At 33.9% G+C, this 23,620-nt stretch overlaps 1 protein-coding gene across 1 annotated transcript in view; it reads left to right on the top strand.

Annotated features, from left to right (window-relative positions):
- Positions 1-23,620, top strand: part of LOC141906266 (fibrillin-3-like) — a 769,611-nt gene that overhangs the window by 581,590 nt on the left and 164,401 nt on the right. The window contains exons 51-57 of the mRNA XM_074795508.1: positions 7,910-7,975; positions 8,372-8,494; positions 9,345-9,467; positions 9,619-9,741; positions 10,223-10,339; positions 19,750-19,878; positions 22,337-22,486. Coding sequence (XP_074651609.1) covers positions 7,910-7,975; positions 8,372-8,494; positions 9,345-9,467; positions 9,619-9,741; positions 10,223-10,339; positions 19,750-19,878; positions 22,337-22,486 — 831 coding nt within the window. The remainder of the gene's footprint in view (positions 1-7,909; positions 7,976-8,371; positions 8,495-9,344; positions 9,468-9,618; positions 9,742-10,222; positions 10,340-19,749; positions 19,879-22,336; positions 22,487-23,620) is intronic.

The following is a 23,620-nucleotide window of genomic DNA, read 5'->3' on the forward strand; positions in this document are numbered from 1 at the left end:
TTCAAGTGTATTAACCAGCATAAGTTCAAAATCAAATATAAAAAGTTATAAAGAAAAAATAAAGTCTAATATGAAAGAAATTAATAAATTAAAAAATACATTAGATTATATAATCAGTTTAAATGGTAATATAACAGTTGAACAACAAGATAAATTATAAAAATAATCTGTAAATTATTAATTTTTTTATTAAGTAAATGGTAGATAGTTTTCCAAAAACTTTCCAATATAATGAATCAATTAAATATACTATTCCAGCAATAGATTTTAATAAAGATATTTCATATAGAAATGAAGTTTTAAATTCATTAATTTATTTAGATATTTATGTTACTGAAACTAATAATTTTAATGCAACGATGGAAAATATATTTCATGTATATTTAATTAATTTAAAAAAATGAAAGATGAAAAACAATGTTTATTAATATCTTATATGAAGTATTGGCAGAACCAATTAAATTTTGCTGTTTATTGTGCTACAACAGGATGTGGGATAAGTTGGAATGATCATTTGAATAATTCTAAATATAAATTAATTCAAAGTTTATTTACATTCCATACTTATTTTCAAATAAGATTGATATTAAATGAATTAGAGACTCCTTTGCCAGGATCTAGATATTTTAGAGAATTAGATAATAATATTAATTTATCAAAGTTTAAGAAAATTTGTAATGAATTTAATATAGATATAAATCATTCTGATTTTAGAACAAAAATTGGAACAATAAGATCACTTCCTTGCCCTAGGAATGTTGCAGCATATTGTACACTTCCAATACCATCTAATAGTTTTTATAATATCTATAATAATAAATTAGGTTATGGTAAAATAGAAACTAAGGATTTAGAAACATTAAATTTCAATCAATTACCGAAATTCTATGATAATTTAAAACAAGAAAACAATAATGGTTGGGTTTATTTTATTTTAGATAATAGTGGAGGATTTACTAAAGCTGGTAAAAGAATAAATCAATCAATTAGAACTTATTTGATATGTATTCTAGGTGCTCAAGTTGAAACAAGATCCCAGATAATTGGAAATTTAAATACATCATTTGATACACAAAAACAATTTCAAATTTTATTTGAAGATTCCATTCATAATGATAAAAATAGATCGATTCCAGAAAATATAGTTAGGTATCAAAATTATCTAGATAAATCTCATGTAAGATTAAATTATTGTATTGGTCCTAATTTATTAATCATTTCTGATGATTTGATATTAAAAAATGGGAAATATAATTGGTTATGATAATTTAATTAAAACTGCAACAATAAATAATAAGTTTGGATTAAATGATATAAATAAAAATATTAATACTGCTCCAAAACTAATGGAAGGTGAAAAACATATTCAATCAACAGAAACTAAAACTAAGGATATCAAATTGGATAATGATTCTAAAATAAAAGATTACCATTACAGAAAATCTAAAAACTGATATTATTCAACATGATATAATTAAGAGGAATAATGATAATAAAGGTGGAGAAGATAATGAAATGGGTACTTACGACGAACCCGGCATAACCGAAGAACAACAGCCTGTTTTCGATGAAACAAGTTTTAATGACGATAATGAAACAGCATATAATTCTAATTTAGCAAGACCTGATACTAATGAATATTTTAATAAAGCACGTTCCAGATTGGGCATTGAAAATGAAAATCCAGATTTAATAAAAAAAGAATTAGAATATAAAGAATTAACTGATAGATTTAAACCAATATCAAAAAAAATCTGGATTCAATATAACTAATAAAGGTGTGAATTATTTTGTAAAAGGTTTGAAATATTTAAATGGTAATTATTATTGGCATTTGAAAGATGACTATTATTTTAAGATATCTTCTAATAAAAGTCTCGATAAAATAATAACAAAACCAACTTGAATTAAATTAGAACAACCTAGAATTAAGAAAATCAATAATGATGTTATAACTGATGTTACAGAACAAGAGATAAATCAAAATAGAAGAGAATTTAATCGAAGAAATGATAATTTTTTGAAGATAATTTATGAAAATCTAGAACCAGAAACAATTCCTAAAGAAGTTATTAATTCCAAAACTAGTAAACTTAAATCAACCGAAGTTCAAACTGAAAAACTTTTACCAAATGGATGACTAGATGCAACAGATCAAAAATTGGAAGATTTAAATGTATTTTCTGATAAAGCAATTAGAGGAATTATTAGTATAAGAAATGAAGCTGATAAATTTGCCCACAAAAAAAATATAAGAGATTTTAAAATTAGAACTTTAGAAAAAGATAGAACTGAAAAAATTTAAGAAATAAAACAATTAAAATTAGATAGAGATAATAAAGTTATTGAAGAAATTGAATTTAAAAAAAGAAATGCATATTTAGAAAAAGAAAAGAGGTGATTTAGAATATAACATAGAATTTCAGAAAGAAGAAATTAAATTATTAAAAAAATCGTATTATTATAATATTAATAGATTAAAAGTTATTTTTAAAGATTTGTTGATTAAACCAAATTCTGAAATATCATTGAAACATAGAATAAAATTATTATTTAAGTTACAAGGTATGACAATTCTTTCAATTCTAACAGATGTAACTATGTTATTTACAACAATTCGTTTAGCTATTTCAAATTCATTAAAATCTACACCTACACCCAATATATCGGATAAACCACCAAATAATCATTCTATACAAGATAAAGTGAAAGATGGTTTAAAAAAATTAGCAAAATATTTATGGGAACTATCTAAAAAATTTGCTGCAGCATTGCCAGGAGTTATTGCATCCATTGTTGGTTTTATATTGAAATCTGCAGGAAACATTATTAACTTTGCTGCTGAACATATTATTTTATTTTTAATTACAGTTGTAAGTGCTATTATTTTTGGGTTATTGAATATGAGAAAAAATGAATAATTAATCTTTTTGTTAAATAAATGAGTGGGAGTTATATAAATCCTTCTAAGAATTCAAGAATATCTAATTCTATCAAAGCAGAGAGATCTCATCATATAATTACTCATAACCCTTCTAATATTAATCCTGATGAAAATTTATATGTTAGAATCCCGAGATTAAATCAAAATACTTTTTATGTTCCAAATAGTATTTATTTATCAGCTGATATAAAAGTAACTGGTCATGATAACAATTATGTTGTTGATAATGTTGGAAGATATTTGATTAAAAAATTAACTATAAAGATTGGACCAGAAACAGTTTTCTCATTAGATGGTTATAATTTATTTATGCATTATAAAGATTTATGGTTAACAAAAGAAAATAGAAATAATATGATATTTCAAGGCATCCAATCAGAAAACCAAAATAAATTAAGATCAGAAGCTAATAATGCAGTAGTAACTAATGCTACAGGTAATTTGATAAAAAAGATTTATGAAAGCAAATATCAAATTCCATTAGAGTTTGAATTGATAAATAATAATGCACCTTTGTATAAATACGCAATTCAAGAAGATGTTATATTGGAAATAACATTTGCTCCTGTTAATGAAATTGTGCTATTGAGCGTTGTTAAAGATATGGGATATAAATTATCGAATATATGTTTAGAATATGATACAGTAACTGATGAAAATATTTCAAGCATAATTCAAACTCAATAAAATCAAGGATATTCATTATTATATGATTATATTGATAATTTTAAAACTGTAACTATTAATGCAAATGATGAAATAATTAATGAGAATATTAACTTCCCAAGAAGATCTATTAAAGGTATATTAATATTTTTTTACCATTGGATCATATTCTAGTGGTGCAATAAATGTTGATAATTATTATAATCCTGAAATATCAAAGGTAGAAATAATTATTGAAGGTATAGCAAATAAAATAGTTTGTCAAGGAATGAGAATGATAGATCAGTGGCCAGAAATTAGAAAACATTTTATGAATGAAAAAGTAAAATCATCTGAAAATTGTAATATTAATCAAATTGATTATTATACCGCAATATGCACTATGGTTAGATTTTAGAACAACAGAGGATAATTCATTACATGGTTCTGGGAAAAAATTACAAAATACAAAAGATGGAATACAATTATTCATGAAAAAGAAAAAAGGAATAAAAAATTTCAAAATGCACATTTATATCATATCTGACGCGCAATTAAATATTGTAAATTCTCAATTAGATAGTATTCAATATTAAAAATATAAAGTTAAAATTAACGATATATAACCAGAAAACAAGCTTAACTTTTGAAATGAAGACGGTATTGAATTCTAAATTACATTTCAGCAAAAGTGGTGACATGTATATTGGTTATACATGTAATTGTAATTGATAAGTTAGGATACATTGACCCAGCCTGCCCGGCGAGGCGGGACTTATTCCTTTTCCCAAACTGGAACTTCCGATTATCTCAACGAAGTCTCAAGGTCAATGGACCTCTTGTATATATTTCCCTTGTGAAATTACGATCGTATTCTCTTTCAAATATCTTTTTATATTGAGAAATTCTTACTTTTGACCAACTTTATATTAAGGTTCACCAAAATCATCTACCAGAAATGCTCCATATAAATTATTCCAAACAATTTCAGCATTTTCAGGTTTTCCCGAATTGGTTTCATTCCAATAGATGATAAGAAATATTATTTCCTTCTACTAATTTTGGTAAAATAACAATCCATTCATAAGTATTATTTGCTGTGAAATATTTCGACATTTGTATTCTGTGTTTTTTTCTCATTATTCAGCAAAGGGCCTAACAGTTCATGCAAGAAAAACCACATCAGTCGAGATGAGATTACCCTTGCAGTTGTAGGCCTAGGTCGTTGATACGAATCCTGTAGGGGAAGATCTCCAAATTGTTCTATTAAATCGATTTTTGTATTCAAATCTTGATTGATATAAACATCTTGGCTGGGAAGTGATGGAAAACATCAGAAACTAGTTTCGTCTTTAACAGATTCGCAATAATGAGGTTTAACAATATAAATAATGTAGCTTAATCGTTTGGCAGAAAAATGAAATCTAAGATCTTAAGTCTGTGGTTCTCCCAATCAACATCGTCATAGAAAATTTGCTGGCAGATATAAAACAATAACCGCTTAGTACCTTACCACGGTATAATCTACCAATGCTTCAAGGCCGCAGTGGCTGGTCTTTTTGCTCCGTGACCGACGGTCCGTGGAGCTAATGGGTTAGGGAGTAAGCCGTCGTCCGTCCATTTGTTTGTTCGTTCGTTCGTGCGTCTGTCAACTTTTTCTTCAAGTTGCTACTAGTCCTACAGTTTTATTCAGATCAATTCCAAATTTGGTTTGAATTCCAAATTTGGTTTGAATGTTCTATGCACCAAGGCCTATAATGTTGCAGAGCCATTTTTTATTCGTTCACCAGGGGCGCCCCTGGGGTGGAGTTTCTATTTCTTCAAATTGCTGATAGTCCTAACAACTAGTTGTCTCCAGTCGCTCTATGTTCACTCAGCTTAAGATCTCCCATCATTTTATCATTAGCAATTATATCAATTATCATTTCTTGAACTCATAAATTGTATGAGTGCTTTATCAGAAAATATATTTAAATCATCTAATTCTTGATCTGTTGTGTCTAAAAATCCAATATCTAGTTGTGTAAGATCATTTTTTCTTATTTATTTAACTCTTGATTGTTCTTATTTAATTAAAGTTGATTTTGTTATCACGTTATCAAGACTTTTGTCAGAAGAAATTTTAGAATAATAACCATTTTTAAAATGCCAATAATATTCACCATTTGAATATCTCAAATCTGGTACTAAATTGTGCACCTTTATTAGTTGTATTAAATCCAGTTTCTTTTTTTATTTCTCTTTTAAATCATCAATTAATTCATTATGAAGTAATTCTTTTTAATCAAAAAATTCTTTAATTGAAATTTTCAATTTTGCCTTTTTTCTATATATTCTTCTGCTGCTTGATTATATTTTTCTTATATCTAAATATAATAGCTACAGGACCAATTTTACTATTTCCTGTTTCAAATATTTCAATTATATCTTTAATTTCAGATGCGTTCATATAATTCCTAACATTTTCCATATAAGGCTTATTTGAATTAGATTTAGTTTTCAAAACTGGCCTTTTGATAGATTTTTTACTTGAGATTTATCATCAAATAATCGGTCAATAAAAATTTTTGCTTAAATTCTGTTGATGGTTTTGTGATTCAATGCGTTTAGTTATAAATTCATCACAAACATCACATTTAATTCTATTATTATTTTTCATATTTTTTAATTGTTCTCTTTCATAAGAATTTTCAGGTGTTTCGAAATCTATGACATTCATGGCGAGCTTTATTAAATTTAGTGCTATATTTTTACAATATAGGCAATAACATTCATTTTTGTTATCATCTATTTTTTTTCCGTTAGGATCTTTCAATCTCTCATTTATAAGGAAAAAACTACGAGTGCATGCGACTAAAGGAAACAAAAAATATTTAAAAAGCGACCAATATCTTAGAACAAAGCAAAAAATATATTAACTTTTAGGTCAGCCTTAAGCTAAAATTATTGGATTTATTTATGAATATCTGTTTTAAAAAGCCAATCAGAAAGCAAAGACACATCTATGATTGGCTTAGCCGCAGAGATCAGCAGGTATTCGCGCGAACCCGCTGTATCGTCTACTATTTTACTTCCAGGTTTTATTTTAAGATCTAAAATTGCATTTCGAGATCGATTTCTGTGAAATATTTAGTCGATTTGGTTTTTGGGAGGAATAATTTTATTTGTACTACAGATTATATCATTGACAATTATGCAACGTCCGGGAAAAATAGCTTTTTCTCAATACGGATGGATGGATGCCATGAGGTCAAACTGCAAATTCAATCAAATTTTATTCTGCAAAAGACATCAAATCCAATTTAATTTTACTGAACAAATAAAACATTAAATCCAATTCAGTTTTGTTTTATTGAGAAAATTTCAGAAAATTCAATTCAATTCCGCATTCAAATCAATAAGACCAAGGGAAAAGATTTAGCTGTCGTATTTATCAGCTCCCAGTCAGTGCTACTTACGAAAATACGATTGTATTGTATAAATTATAGGTATTCATTCTGAGCTTGGACTGTATTTTGACAGCTAGATATAACCCACAGAATTCACCACTTGCCATTTTCTGAAAAGTTGACAGGCTGGCCATAGTGCCCCATGGGGCTCTTGTTCAAATTTTAAAACTTTTAATTGTCATTTTATTTTTTGGTTTTTTATATTTTTTCAACAATTTCTAAACCATAATTACCGTCTTCAATTTTTCCATGATAAATAATCTTAAAGCCTTCTAAATCTTCTAATTCATCATATTCAATGTAACCGAATTATCAGGTAGAAATACCCTAATTTCACAAGTTGGAACTTTCCAGAAACAATCTAGAAAATGATGGAATTTCTAATCCTAATTCTGGCATAGTCCGTACATTTGGTTTGTTGCTAGTTGTTGCTAGTTATAAGTTGTTAGCTGTTGTTGTACAGCATCGTAATCGTGGACGATATTTATACCAGCTTGCATAAACATTAAAAATAAGTTTATCTGTTGGACATCGGTCTTCTTTGGTGAATCGTCTTGAGTGGAAGATGGACCTCTACTCAACGGTTCGCAGCAGAGAGCGATTTATAGAATTTTTGATACCTTTTCCAAGCGCGTCGATGCGCGCGGGGTACTAGCTCACTAGCAACTAGTTGTCCCCAGTCGCTCTATGTACGCTCGGCTTAGCATCTAAGCTTAAGGTGTCATCTTGTAAAACTTATGCATATCGATATTTCGCCAAATAAAAAAGCCAGGCCCATCACATACAGCTCGTGATTAAATTCAACGCTAAGTCCAAAAATGAAGGATTAATTTGCTTCAACTAAATTATGGATCGTCTTTCTGTCTTGTAGGTTCTTATTCTTTGATGTGTCCGGATGGCCCCGGTTACACAATGGGTCCGGATGGTGGAATGAATGGTAATTAGGTATATATATGTATATATATATATATATATATATATATATATATATATATATATATATATATATATATATATATATATATATATATATATATATTATGTATATATATATATATATACATACATACATATATAGCTGTCGGCTATTATCGAAGTAGCGCCAAGAGTACTCGCTTATATGTGGAATTAGTTGCATGCACAAACAGCAACAAATTGTTTAATAATACAGTTGTATATCAATCCACAATCAATCAAATCATACAATTGGCTTCATCCTAATGACCTAATTCGAAATAAGGTACACTTCTCACACTGTCGAAATAGTAACATAGACTTCGTATCTTAACGTGTGCATTCCATTATGTCCATTATCTTACATTATTCCTTAAAGATGTGGATGAATGCGATGAAATGGACGCTTGTGCAAATGGAATGTGTATAAATACGGATGGTTCTTATCGCTGTGAATGCAAAACCGGCTACATGTTATTACCCGATGGGAAAACATGTATAGGTAAGTATTACTTGCAAGAGTGAATTAGGAAATGCACAGGTGCTTGTTCAGGACTGATTCTGAATCCACAAAAAAATAAATGGAATCCTGTGATGAAAAAAAGTTCAAATTTTACTAAAGATAAAATATACTAGAATGGTACTATGTAGTTTAGTTAGTTTAGGTAGTCATTATACTTCATTCGAGATATAAAGTATACTAGTCAAAATATGAAGTATTAGAATAAAATTAGAATAAAAGATATTAGAATATAATGGATAATTAAAAATTATATATTTATATTCAGATCTAATCAAAATGTATTTAATCTATTATTCAGATTTATTAGGATTTGAATAAAAATATATTAAAATTATAGAATATAATAGCTACTTGAAGATATATAATTTGTAATATTTCTTAATTAAATTACATTGTTCTTTAGCCGTTTATAGTAAAGAAATTAAAACCGTACTATAGTAGAAGTTAGGTGCTATAAGGAAAAATGCCTGTCCGAATTATTTCATCCCATTTCAAATAACCACGATCACATCACGTACAATTATTTGTTAAAATATAATTCGTTAGCGTAATTGGTAAGTTTCTAACAGTAATGCAACGACGTCACACATCGGTGGCGGCGCTACTAGTAGTCAGTTTTCAAGATACTACACGCATTGTGGACGATGAATTTGCCGTTTTCCAACGGCTCAACTAATAAACTACTATAATCAAGATGTTTGGTACTGATCCATTAATTAATCACCCCTCAACAAATTAAAACTGAGAGTGCCATTTTGATGGAGGTATGCTAGTTACCCTTTAAGTAAAAACGACCCAGTATATGTTTTGATCTTATATTGCTACGTAGATGAAGATGAATGTGCTCGCCACATTGCTCCGTGTGGCCAAGGAGAATGCAAAAATTATGCTGGTGGATTTAGATGTATATGCTCAAATGGATTCCAACCAGGATCGACTGGGTCATGTGAAGGTATGATAAATGTAATTGATGATGTATAATGTATGAGTCGATGTAGAAATCTATTTTATTTTTCTTAAAAACCATAATGTTAGTAAATTTAGTAGTGTTAGTAATCCTTTAGTAAATGGTCATTTCCTGTTTGTTACACATTCTGCTTTAGATAGAGACGAATGCTCCGATGGTGAAGTGCAGTGTGCGTATAGATGCCAAAACACACGAGGGTCGTATCGTTGTATCTGTCCTTTAGGTTACAAATTGGCAGATGATGCTATACATTGTGAAGGTAATCTATCAAATAATCCATGGTGCTTCTTCCCGTTATATGAAGGGAGATACTTTATTTCCCGAAGAGATTTGATAACGGTCTGTTAACAGACCGATATCAATATATCAAATCTCTTATGTGTTTCAAAAGTTTTTTTGGCAAGCATAAGCGTAAGATACTGTCTCCTTTTCAATTTGGATTCAGAAAAAAAACCCACTAAAAATTTACTAAAACATGGCTATTGTGGACAATAATAGATAAAATCATCAAAAAATTAGGCTATGGAAAATCTACTTTAGGAAATATGTTAAGGCATTTTACGTGCGTGAATCATGGTATTCTATTGGTATTCTTCGCCGGTATGGCTAAAGAGATATACAACTACTATGGTTTTAACTGCAATTGTAATAGCATAATCACATAAATTTAATAGAATGGCGAAAAGGAAACAGGCTTTCATTGAATTTAAAAAAAAAACTCATTTCATATTTATTTTCAGATATTGATGAATGTTCTGGAAACCATGGATGTCCATATGAGTGTAAGAACCTTGTCGGAAATTTCATGTGCATCTGTCCGGAGGGCTATTTGATGCAAGGAAAAGACAATTGCAGAGGTAAGGTAAAAAAATTTGGTAATGCTTCAATACAGCGTAAAATGGATATAAAAACGATGTTTTATTTAGACTACACAATTTCAATATTTCGTATTAAGACCGAATTAAAGTATGGGATCAAAAGATTAAGAGGAATCTCCCAAAAAGTTCGATGTCAGACAAACATGATTTGAATAGACCTTAATACAGTTAATCCAGATTATAGTATTACAGTATTCACTATTATAGTATTCATATCCTCCCGCCGCCAAATGGCAGTGTTTTAATACATATACCGGTAAGAAGATTTTCAATTGGTCTTCATTAAAATTCAAGTATTCGTATACAGCATATTACAACATCATACATGCTTACAATTACATAATAGTTACAATATAAATGTCTACGTGAACCTCATTAGTTACTCATCATCCTCATCATCCTCCCGCCCCGCCAAAGTAGCAATCTTTCTACGAGCATCAATTGCAGCACGCCATATTGGCCGTACCAATGAATTAGTCTCAACTGAAGAGGTATCGATTTCCTTATCAGGGATCGAAGGAGTAGAACATAAAATTTCCAATGGAAATAATTTTGATATTGGTCGCGACGTAAATCCTGAAGAAGTTTTCAATGAAACTGACCGAACTAAGCCATCATAACCCGTATGCAGTTCTGTTATAATCCCTTATCGCCACTTTGTACGAGGACCCTCATCGTGAATTTGAACTACTTCACCTATGAAAATCTCGTAAACTCAATAAATACTCATTTTTCCAACGTTCCCAAAAACCATGAAGTAATGTTGATAAAAATTTTAATCTATCAACCAACATAGAATGATCAACAATAAAATCGGGGTCTAATAAATCTTCAGAAACGTCAGGATGAGGTAAAGTTGTTAATTTATGACCACACAAAAACAAAGATGGAGTTAACGGCTCTGGGTCTCCAATTTCTGTTGAAACATATGTAATTGGTCGGTCATTTAAATGAGCCTCAATATCAATTAACAATGTATTCAGTTCGTCGAAAGTGATCGAAGCTCTCTCTACCTAATGCTTTCTTTAAGCAGTTTTTAACCAGACCCACGATTCTCTCATAGAATCCACCGTGCCAGGAGGCACGTTTAGGTATGAATTGCCACATTATACCGCGATCTGCCGAAAAGCGACATACTTCCTCTGAAGAGAATAAATTTTTAAGGTTCTCATTTGCACAAGTGAAAGTTGAAGCGTTGACCGAAATTAGACGTGTAGGTAGGGATCTTCTGGCTACAAACCTTCTCAAAGCTAATAAAAATTGCTCAGTTGTTAGGTCGCTAACCAGTTCTAAATGAACTGCACGGGTGACTGCACACGTGAATAAACAGACATGACATTTTCGATCACCATTTTGAGATTTAACAGTCATTGGACCAAGGTAGTCCACACCCGTAAAATGAAAGCAATTAGATTGCGTAACTCGACTAATTGGTAACGGAGGTGGATTCGGCAAGAAAAAAGGTCGACAATGTACTTTACAAAAACCACACGCCTAGTCAGATAACGTTTATCAAGTTGTCTGATTTGAGGAATCCAATACTTCTCACGAATTTTGCAAATTGTAGAGCTCAAACCATTATGTAAGTTGGCGAAATGAGCACGACGGATAAACAATTTCGTCAAATCATGATACTTAGAGAGAAGTATTGGATCCTTCGCAGTATCCGGTATCGGTGCGTTTTCGAAACGCCCGTGACAACGAATTATATCATTTCTATCTATGTACAGTTGTAACTGATAGGTAAGCGGTGTGAACTGTTTTTATTACATATTAACTGTTCTCTAATTTCCGAAAACTGCTCAAATTGCATGGCTCTAACTATCTTAATATCTGCATTCTCAATTTCTTCAGCCGTAACTGAAGATGTAACACGTTCGCTTGCTGCTGCACGGCAGTTAGATATCGATAAACTAACGCTGTAACTCGTAAAAGTTTCGTCAAAGACGAATGTTCTCTAGCAAATAAAAAGTCGAGCATATGACTCCTATCTTCTGAAGCTGGAGATTTAAGATTTTGCTCTGCTATTACTGATGAATGAAGCGCCAGAAGTGATAATGATGTAACCGGTTTCTGTTCACTAGTTAACCATTGAGGTCCTTGGAACCATTCGGAATTTTGAACTAGGTTTGATTTATCAAATCCCCGGGTAAGAACATCTGCAGGGTTCTCCGAAGTTTGACAGTAATACCAGTTTTCTCCCACTAATCTCCGAATCTCATTCACTCTATTTTGCACAAATTCAGGCAACTTCTTCTTGGACTTTATCCAACTTAGAGCAATTTGGCTGTCACTATACAAATGAACAGAAACTGGTGTAACATCTGTTAATGCTTCACTAATATGATGAGACATACAAGCTGCTATAGGAGTAGCTAATAACTCAGGTCGAGGTATCGTCATATCTCTTAAAGGAGTTACTCTAGATCTTGACAATATCAGTGTACTTTCAGTACACCACACTTAAGATACGAGACGGCACCGTATACCATCTTGCTGGCATCCGCAAATGTATGCAGTTCTATCCTATCTGAATCCCTGTTATGAAAGTAACATCTTGGAATATGAAAATCAGAAACTACATTTAATTCGGATGCTATTTGCTTCCATTGTTGACACAGATCAGGTGGCAATAGTGTATCCCAATCAAAGTTTTGCCTCCACAAATTTTGAGCGAGAATCTTTGCCTTTATAGTCAATGGAGTAATTAAACCTAAAGGATCGTAGATTCTTGACAAGTTTTGGATTACTACCCTCTTAGTTAAAGGCACATCAGCATCAATAAATTTGGGTGTTAGAGATAAAGTGTCTCGATCTGTGTCCCAACGAATGCCAAGCGAGTCTATAGTCAAGGAATTCTCTAAGACGCCATCTATACTGGCGAGCTTGCGAATTTCTTCGCTATTTGACGACCAAGATCTCAAATTGAATCTGCCGTCAGCTAGTATCGTACGTGACTGTGTGTAGTAAGTTTTAGCCTCAGCTTCAGAAGGAACTGAAGTCAAAACGTTATCGACGTAAATGTTCTTACCTAAATTAGAAGAAGTCTCACTACCATTCTGTTTCAGATGATGCAGTACTGTGCTGTTCAAAATGAAAGGAGATGAAGTTGCTCCAAATAGGACTCTTTTGAAACGATATATTTCAAATTTTGAATTTGCATCATCTGGATTACTAAGCCAGAAAAATCTAGTCGCATCCCTGTCTTTCGGATGTAAGCCAATCTGCAAAAAGGCCTCCTCTATGTCGGCGGCCAATCCGACGTCAAAGAAACGGAATCTCAATAGAATTGATGTTAATTCATTTAATAGAGAAGGGCCCGAATCAAGACAATCATTAAGGCTAGGATTATCCGAAGTCCGAAAACCGCAATCGAAAACGATCCGAATTGGCGTGGTATTTGAATCTCGAAAGACAGGGTGATGCGCCAAATAGTGGATTCTATCAGACTTTGACAACTCAGAATCTGGCACTTTCTCGATAAACCCTTTCTCTAATTGATCGGAGATTATGTTAGGATACACTCTCAGCATATCTGGAGTTCTCGCTAAACGTTGCACAGTACCACGAGTACGGTTTGAGACTGCATTGTAATTGTTTGGCAGAGGAGGATGATCCTCTCGCCACGGAAACCTTGCTTGGTACCTGTTATCCCTTTCTTTATCGATATCGTTTGAACAGTAATTATCAAGAAATTTCCGATCGGAATCATGTGTACACTCTGGCATTATACCTATAGACTCTAATGACCAAAAATCCGATGAATCAGATTGAGAAGTAAGATTGATTAAAACATTAATCGAATGAAATAAAGAAAGGTCAACAGGGCCAGCAATCAAATAACCTAATTTAGATTTTAGAGCAATCGGGCCAGATTCCGTTCGAATAATTTCGTCACCAATGAACTGATAATAGAAATCTGCACCGATGAGTAACTCAACCTCAAAGTTCTCGGAATGATCGACACAATGGGCTAACGTAAGCCCTTTAAATTCGGGTAATTCAACAGTACTAGCAGGTATCAATAGTGGTTCAGTAATCTCGTCTATCACTAAAGCTTAAATAGTAACAGTCGAGCCATCTATGCAATGGACACGAATATCAACAACATCAAAAAATCGTATCTGAGAGTTAGAACTAAATGCCGAAACTTTTAAACTATGACGAGCGTAGATTTCTAAATTCTAATGAGTCTACAACCTTCCTAGATACAAACGTTCTTTGTGACCCGTCGTCAAACAAAATATTACAAATTTTAGATTCATTTTGACCTGAAATTTTAGCTACTGCTGTTTTCAACAAAACAGAAGTAGCCTAAACTGAATGATTTGAACTTTCATATACCGATGAATCTGTACAATTATAGTGATTGACTGACAGCGTAGGTTGTTTCGGTTCGGTTTGGGTGATGACTGTAGAATAACCTGGCGCATCTCTAGACTCCGGTATAACTATATTACTGTAATTCGAAGGTTTGATTTCTGGAGTAGGAGAAATGATACCTTGTGTACGTAGTTGATGAGTTTTCTCTCGAGTAAAACATAGACTTGAGTGATGTTTCTTCGAACAAAAACGGCAGCGGCCAGTTGATTTACAATCTTTCACTAGGTGATCACACAAACAGTTGAAACACCTCCTTGCATCTCTAACTAATTTCAACCTCTGTTGAATATCGGTAACGGTAGGGCAATCTGAAGAAAAATGTGCAGAATTAGTACAGAAAATACAAAACTTTCGCTTCTCTCTTGAATATTTTTGACTATGATAAGTCTTTCTGGGATTCACTGACTTGGCGTTTGTTAGTAACGAGGTAACATCGGCGTCACATGCAAGCTTAGAAGAGGAAACTTCATTGAATTTATCGCACGATTCGAATATTTGTAGCTCCTCTAATATGGCACAACGAAGTTCATCTAATGACCAATCGGATATAACTTGTTACACGAACGGGCGATTGTTCGACGAAAATTTAACGGCAATTTGTCCAACATAATTGGCACTAATAACGAGCCATACGAGGATGGTGGTCTACCGACGGACTCCAGATGACGAATATAACTTTCGGTTTGATCATAGAAATGTCTCAGTGATACATGATCGTTAGATGGAGGAGATATTTCTAATAAAGCGCGTAAATAACGCTGTTCAATTTTCTGAGATTGGCCGAAGCGCTGCTTCAGTAATTTAATGGCTGTACGATAATTCTCTTCGGTTAATGTTAACCCGTCTATACAGCCCTTTGCTTCTCCTAATAACTGACATTTCAAATATGCAAATTTTTCGACATCAGAGAATGAGCTGCTACTATATACTGCAGACCCCAGAAGGTTTGCCAGTTCAAAATATTCCCGTCGAACTTGGGCAATTGCAATTTCGGTAGTGTCGATTTTTTAATATCAGATGTATACCTTTTCGGAGTAGATTCAGTTTTTCGTGAGTTTTTCTATTCTTTTTGAATATGTCATTATTTCTCCAAATAAACCAGATAAATACGTCTCACCTTCCATCACGTGCGACGTTATATCTTCATCGGACTCCAGAAGTTCAAGTAACTGTGCGTTGATGTTTTCCAGTTGCGTCAATTTCCGCTTGAGAGTTTCTAATGCAATGGGGTTGCTTTCAGGACATCTTGTTTTTCGACGTGGGATTTCACATCCCCTAGAATTTTTGTCGCCACTCCACGGTTTGCCGTTCTGCTGGCTTTCTGCTTTCTCAAAGAATCAGACATCTCGGATTCAGAATCTCATTTCTACAACTCTACGGCTCGAGGGACCATGTAAACGCCTTCCCTGCTAGACTCAGAACGAACGACGAAACGACTGTATTAGAAGACGTCTAGTTTATTTCTCACTCACAGTACAGGGCTCAACAGTAAAAATACTTGTGTTCAATGATGTGTAAATCACAAACTGCTTTAACATACATAAAGGAGAATTCATGCTTGAAAATGTATACACTGAATACAGTTAATCCAGATTATAGTATTACAGTATTCACTATTATAGTATTCACATCCTACCAAGTGAAAAGTATTTTTGTTACCCCATCCTGTACGCCTGAAATCGTCGGCAAGGTTTTCTAACCTAACCTTTTTTCGATGAGGTATTGTGCAAGATTTGCATAGTAAGATAAACCGAGGTCTTGACAGTGTAACAATCTAACCGATAATAAGGGTATACAAATAAATGACCGACACTAGACTACACATGTAAGTACATTATCTATGATCTATGTGGGACGCAAAGACCAGAGACAGATAAATATATACAGCGTCTAAGGAAAACTATACGGAAATTTAAACTTCAATAAATTCCTGATTGTTCCCAAAATTTTTACATTTTTCACACATTTGAAACACAAGTTGTCAATTTAGCCAATAAAGATTTAATCCTTAGGCCTCGTAAAGCGTTGTTGTCATATCGCGGAATCACGGATTCGCGGAATTTTCCAAAAACACGGAATTTCTTATTTTCACTATAGATAGTAACTGTGTTTTTCTACGGGAAACCCCTTGTTGGATAAGGCACCGGACACATGTTTTCATTACCAGTACCTGGTAGGCCTATGCGATAATCTGATACTTCGAAACGAGAAAATGGAGAACCTTCCAAGGCAATTAATCTATCAACATTGCAGGCTCACAGTAACTTGTGCTTCGGGCCTGTTCCCAAGGGCGAAACCGCATCTACGAGCTCTGTGTATGTTCCCATTAGCAAACCTTAAACCAATTTGGTAAATACTGCATGGTTAAACGATGGTTTATTTATTTAGACTGCACTGTCTCACTGGTCGTATTAAGACCATACTTGTTTTATACGGTCAAGAGAAAAAATCCGAATCCGGATTTCGAAGTCGAATCTTGAAGTCGATTAACTTCGATAACCGATGTTTTCCCTGGTGCCGATCTCTTTGTCCGACTACATTCTCACTGCTGCTGCAGCTAGTAACTGGCAGCCAGTGAATGGTATCATAAAATAATGCCAGATAAAATTGCGATTCGACAAAGGGATCCCCGCGTGAAGAATTTATGTTTTTAAAGAATTCCACGATTCCGTCATTCCGCGATATGACCACCGCTCATTAAGTAATAATCTTGTATTCCATCTCAGTTAGGCAATTTCAAACAACGAAAGTCACTTGAGCTTTCACACTTAGACTGAGACTTATTTTGTTCGTGGCGAAAAGATGAAAGCGAAGCTTATGTTTTCAAAACTCCATACTACCGTAGTTATCACGTGTATGTACGTTCGAATCCTTCGTATTTTCTATGTCATGAGTTATGCATTTTCGTAGAATTAACAATTAACGAATTGACCTATTAATTCGTATAAACTACGAATTAAAACCTGAAGAAAAAAATGGTTTCCACTGGCATTGGAACTAACGCCGCGCGCCGCTGCAATCTATTGCTCAGTATCAACTGGCGGGAAATGCGACATGCTCAGTGGCTATGACAGACGATTAGTTGATAAGCTTGCCAATCACTGTCAGCAGGCACGAGAATGTGATACAAATAATCGTTGCAATTTCAATTGTTTTTAAGAAAAGGAACCGTGGATACGGCTGCGAATTATGAAGTACAAATTATACAATGGAAATAAAAGGGAATAACGAAGGAAACAATCGGAATCATTCATTTTAATACAAATTGGATAGTTTCACGAATTAGCACCGACGATGAGTTGGCTTAATTAAAAAGTGTTCCGTGGTCTCCTTCTCTTGTCGTTTCCTCTCCAAATCCCGTTTTATTTTAGCCCGGATTTTCCCATTTATAGTTCTTCCGTGAGATTTACCTCAGCGATTATACAACAAGCAATTGGTGCCGCAAGTTTTCGTGCGGCAAAGCTGCGTATGTACCTGCGCACCCGGTTTACTGTGGCAGGGGTCTACTGTGGCAGGAGTCTAAACACATAGACGAACCTTATATCAGGTTCGTCTATGTGTGTACACTAGCTCCCACCTCTAAATCAGTGTTGAAAAAACTTCACTGTTGATTATGTCGGTCTCTTGCGAGAAAGCCGACCATGAACACAGAAATCCGAAAACCAAATGATGAAAGGAACTGCTGATTTAAATATGAAAAAACTGTAATAAAATTTCATTTTTATCTAATTTGCAAATTCCCTGCCTTTAAATTCTGAATTTAGATTCCTACTTTGATTGCAAATTCAACACACAACGATAGTAACACTAAATACCCGTGCCAAAAGTATTCCGTCTAATAGTTCTGAAAATATACATTCCTTCTTTCGAGGTGTGGCCCCTTTTGTACGACCGAGTCCACACCCAAGAACAAATCCAGAACTCGGTCTGCGGCCAGCCAGTAAACCAACGTAGCACCACGACGTAGAGCTGGGGTCACGGTTCTGAGAGTTTTCATTCGCTTTCGACCTCATGATACCTGTTTATCCGCTCATCTCCCCAAACGCACTGACGGGATCAGCTAAAATCTATTTTACCCTGCCCCATTTCCTTTTTTTTAAATTTCCGTCTAACACAAATTATGACAAATAACGAATTTCTTCTTACAGTAATGCATGTTATAAGCCGAAATATTCTTTCATACTTATCATTATTCTTCTATGGTTTAGCGAGCCTGTCAACAGCCTGGCCGATCAATAATCATTCGTATGCTTAAATACACTATGCTCAAAGCTATTTTTAGCACACAAACAAATGAAATTCCAGTAGCCTGTAATTTCACTGCTAACGGGCAAATTAAGGATTAAGCAAAAATGTATGACTTATTTTTTTTATGGTGCGCTAATCGAGCGGACAGGTTAGCTTCGATCACCCTTCACAAGCTCCACGGACTCCACCGTGTCGTATTCGAAAGCTATTGTTTACGAATATCTCCAAGCTTCCGCGCTCCAGTTTATTGCGAAATATGGGAGTGCTACCTTCAACGTTTGGAAGCGCATTTTCATTTAAAAAACACATAAAACTTGACATTATAATATAACGAAACCCCTACGTACATAGCTCTGTGACCGCTAGGGGGCATGAATTTTCTAAAGCTCCTCCCCATTGGTTTTTTTGCAGTTAAGTCATTTTATTTGAGAAATCACAAAAGTTGGTATTATTAGTACATATACATATGTGCAATATCCCAACCTATGATCAAAAGTTCTTACAACTGCAACCATGGGACTGTTTAGTTAAAGAACCATATCGTCACCCTCAAAGCCACTTAATTTTACTAAACTTGGTACAGCAGTTCTTTATCTGTAGTGACCCATATGGATCTACGTTGCTTGGTCGCTAGGTAGCGCTCCTACAAAAACGCCCAATGTCGTAAACTAATGTGATCGATATGAATAATACATGTATTAACCAGCAAGGTAAAAGACCGTCATAGTTTAAATCTTTACAATTTTAAATGCATTTAGATGAGGATGAATGCTTAACCGGAAAACATAAATGTGGGATACATGGTCGTTGTATCAATACCGCCGGAGGGTACGCATGTGATTGTTCGACTGGTTTTGAAAGAAGCCAAGACGGAAAACATTGCCAAGGTAGGGTAATATTTGAATAATGCATTTAGATGATTTGATAAATTTGGATAACACCGTTTTGGGTTACTATGCTCCCCATCGTTTTTCATAATTAATTCAATATGCAAAATGAAAACGCAGAATCTTTATAACATAAAATACTCCTATATTTCACTCGTGTTATTTGCCAAAGAAGTGAACAGTATCATTCTTTAGTCACCTCATCAGTCCATTACTCAGCAAAGTGCGAAGATCTATCAACCGGTGAAAGTAATAACTTTGTTGATATATGGTGCGATTCGAGACCCCTCTCAATCATCTAAATCTATATATCATTAGAAGTGCATTTACTCGGCATCCCTTCAATGGGAAAACGTCCATGGAATTGCGTATGATTAATCAAGTTCGAGAATTACGAACGGTTAAATAATAACTGTGCCTTTCTGTCACTGATATGATGCAAAATGAGTGCGAGTGGAAATTTGTGGCAATCTTAATGGTGGACAGGTAGAAAATTTCTCTGAATTTATTAAGCAAATCTGACTTAGTGAGACAAATTTACATTTGCTTTAAAATAAGGACAGGACTATCTTCGTATGATACAATAATAATGTTATTATGTAATTCTTTATGCTTAGTGGATAAATGGACTTTTATCTAAATGTCAAATCTCCAGAAAAAAAAACAATGACTTAACGAGGTATGTGTCCTCTTGATTCCTCTTTCAACCACTTATGATCCGCTTTGAGCAAGCAGGAACTTGCTAGAGATCTGTTGCGCTCTGGTTTTCCCGAGTGTTTCGTTACACACAAATTATTTTCTGTAAGTAGCTACCCAACACCCACTTCGTCACTCTCCTTGAAAATGTGCTTCTTACATCAGCTTCGAGTTGTGGAACATTCGCTTAGGGTCTCGTTTTTTTTACAAATGTGTGTGTTCCGTGGGACTACAATCCCACTAATGTTGATCCAGCTGCACCACTGGCTCGTCATCGGTGTTGTCATATCGCGGAAAGACGGAATCGCGGAATTTTCCAAAAACGCGGAATTTCTCCATTTTTACTATAAATAGTAAACGGGTTTTCCCACGGGGATACCCACTGTCGGACAGGGCACCGGACTCGGGTTTTCAACACCGGGAATTGGTATTTGATAATTTAATATATCGCCAGTAAACAACTTAACGATACTGTTCCAAATAATGGAGAACCTAGGCAATACGTGCTTTGCGAATTCAGTGATACAGAGTATCGCTGCATTAACTGAAGGAATACAAATTGATGGTACGTAAACGTACGATTTGTGATGACACCATGGGTCATTCCCCAGGACTCATTTCCGAGTAAAGATTTGACTCTGGTCTTTGGATTTAAAACATTGGAAATGAATTGATTCTAAGTAACTAAGAGTTAACTCACAACTGTGGAACTGGATCGATGTCAGACGAAAATAAATAGACATTATGTATATTTCATTCTGGTTTAGGATTGTTCATGCGTGTTGTGTGTTTACATTGTTGTTATAAGCGAATGTGGTTTATCTTTTAGAATTAAATGATATGAAAGATTATAAAATGGTTTCGTTTTTTTTAATGTTTACTTTGTGACTGCTATAACATATGCTGATTATTTAGATCAAAAGAATCTTATTGGTACCGGTACTGGACGGCCGTAAAATTATAATGATTTCAAAGGAATTTGAACCGGTACTTGGTCGTAGGATTTCATGTTTGCAACCATCTACAACTACGGTCCGACACCGCGAACGTGCTCAATATTTATCTGATAATATTCGTTTCTGAAGTTCTCAAAAAGTCGATGAACTTCGATAACCGAAGTTTGCCTAGTAGAAATAGACATTAGGTGCCTGGTCTCTTTCACCCCACTTGATTTTGTATTCTTCTACAGGTGGCAGCCAGTCAACGGTATCGTAATATAATAATTCCATATAAAATTGCCTGCAAATAATGGGATTCGAACTTAACTCGTTGCATCGATCGGTCCGGTGCCCTGTCCGACAGTGGGTATCCCCGTGGGAAAACCCGTTTACTATTTAAAGTAAAAATGAAGAAATTCCGCGTTTTTGGAAAATTCCGTGATTCCGTCTTTCCGCGATATGACAACACCGGCTCGTCATTCGTCGTTTCTTCATTGCTTCACATTGCTTCTTTATTTTTCTTCCTATGGTTACATCCGTTCTATTTTCTCTCCCCCTAACACTTATATACTAATTTGTACATGTCTCACAATCCTAAACCATGACACCACCAGCTTTTTTACCATGTTTGGTATGTTCAATTCATGCTATTTCAATCGTACTCCATCCTGAACAACGCTAACCATCTATCATAAGCCCCAATGTTTAGTAAATAACTTTAAATGCTCTTATATAGATTCCATAAAACAAAACAAGATCATTCCTTCAGTGCATTTACAGTTCTACTGTGTATCTTATTACGATTTATGCATTCATTTATTTAGATAAACGCGAAGGATATTGTTTTCACATGTTTACTGGAAGTCGATGCATTAGAACTTCTACTATAAGTCGTACAACACGTATCCAGTGTTGCTGTGCAACAGGAGCTGCTTGGGGAAGCCACTGTGAAGCTTGTCCTAGAAAAGGAACCCGTAAGTAGTATGTCTGCGTAACCAGAACGTTTTGTGCAAACGCTTTCTTTGTGATGCTTGCCGTTTCAAGCCCATTCGATTACTCGTGGTGCGTAACGGTGCTTAAACGTTCGCAGCTGAGCGTGTAGGAAGGTATTTACGATCGCAAAAATATTGGTTTAGAAAAGCCAATCAGAAAGCAAAGACTCCTCTATGATTGGCTTAGCCGCAGAGATCAACAGGCGTTCACGTGAACCCGCGGTATCGTCTACCGTTTTACTTCCGTGTTTTACTTTAAGATCTAAAATTGTATTTCAAGATCGATTTCTGTGAAAGCTTTAGTTGATTTGGTTTTTGGGAGGAATATTTTTATAAGCACTACCGAAAATGTCATTGACAAAATAGCTTTTTCTCAAATTGGATAGATGACCTTGATATGCTAATTAGCCATGTGCTAAAACTGCAAATTCAATCAAATTTTATTCTGCAAAAAATATCAAATCCAATTCAATTCTACTTTCTTGAACAAATAAAAACATCAAATCCAATTCAATGTTGTTTTATTAAGCAACTTTCAGAAAATTGAATTCCATTCCGCATTAGAATCAATAAGACCAAGGGAAACATCTGAGGTATTTTTTCCTGCCAGCTCCAGTCGCTGTATGTGCTACATTTGTACTCTACGGTTGTATTGTGTAAATTATTAGGTATTGACTCTGAGCTGGGAGTGTATTTTGACAAATTAAACCCACAGAATGCATCATCATTTGCCATTTTTGAAAATCTGACAGGCTGGCCATAGTGCCCCTTGGGGCTCTTGTTCATTCGAATAATCGTTCGATCGAACAGAATCATTTTAATTTGAACAGAATTTTCTTGTCAGAACATTAAGTTTTTCGTTCGAACAAGTATATTGTAAAAAGTTTTTTCTCCGAACCAAAAGTATTAAGTATTTCGTTCAATCGAACAGAATTGTTTTCATTCAAACATTCGTTCGAAAAAAATTGTTTTCGCTCAACCAAATTTTTTTGCCGGGACAAAACGTTTTTCATTTCAACAATAACTTAGCTTTTAATTCGAACACATTCTTTTGTCAGAATGAAAAAAGGTTTTGGTTCAAACAAAAAGCGTATTGTTCAATCAAACAGAATCGTT

This window comes from Tubulanus polymorphus, chromosome 5 (assembly GCF_964204645.1).
Source record: "Tubulanus polymorphus chromosome 5, tnTubPoly1.2, whole genome shotgun sequence".
NCBI lineage: Eukaryota > Metazoa > Nemertea > Palaeonemertea > Tubulaniformes > Tubulanidae > Tubulanus > Tubulanus polymorphus.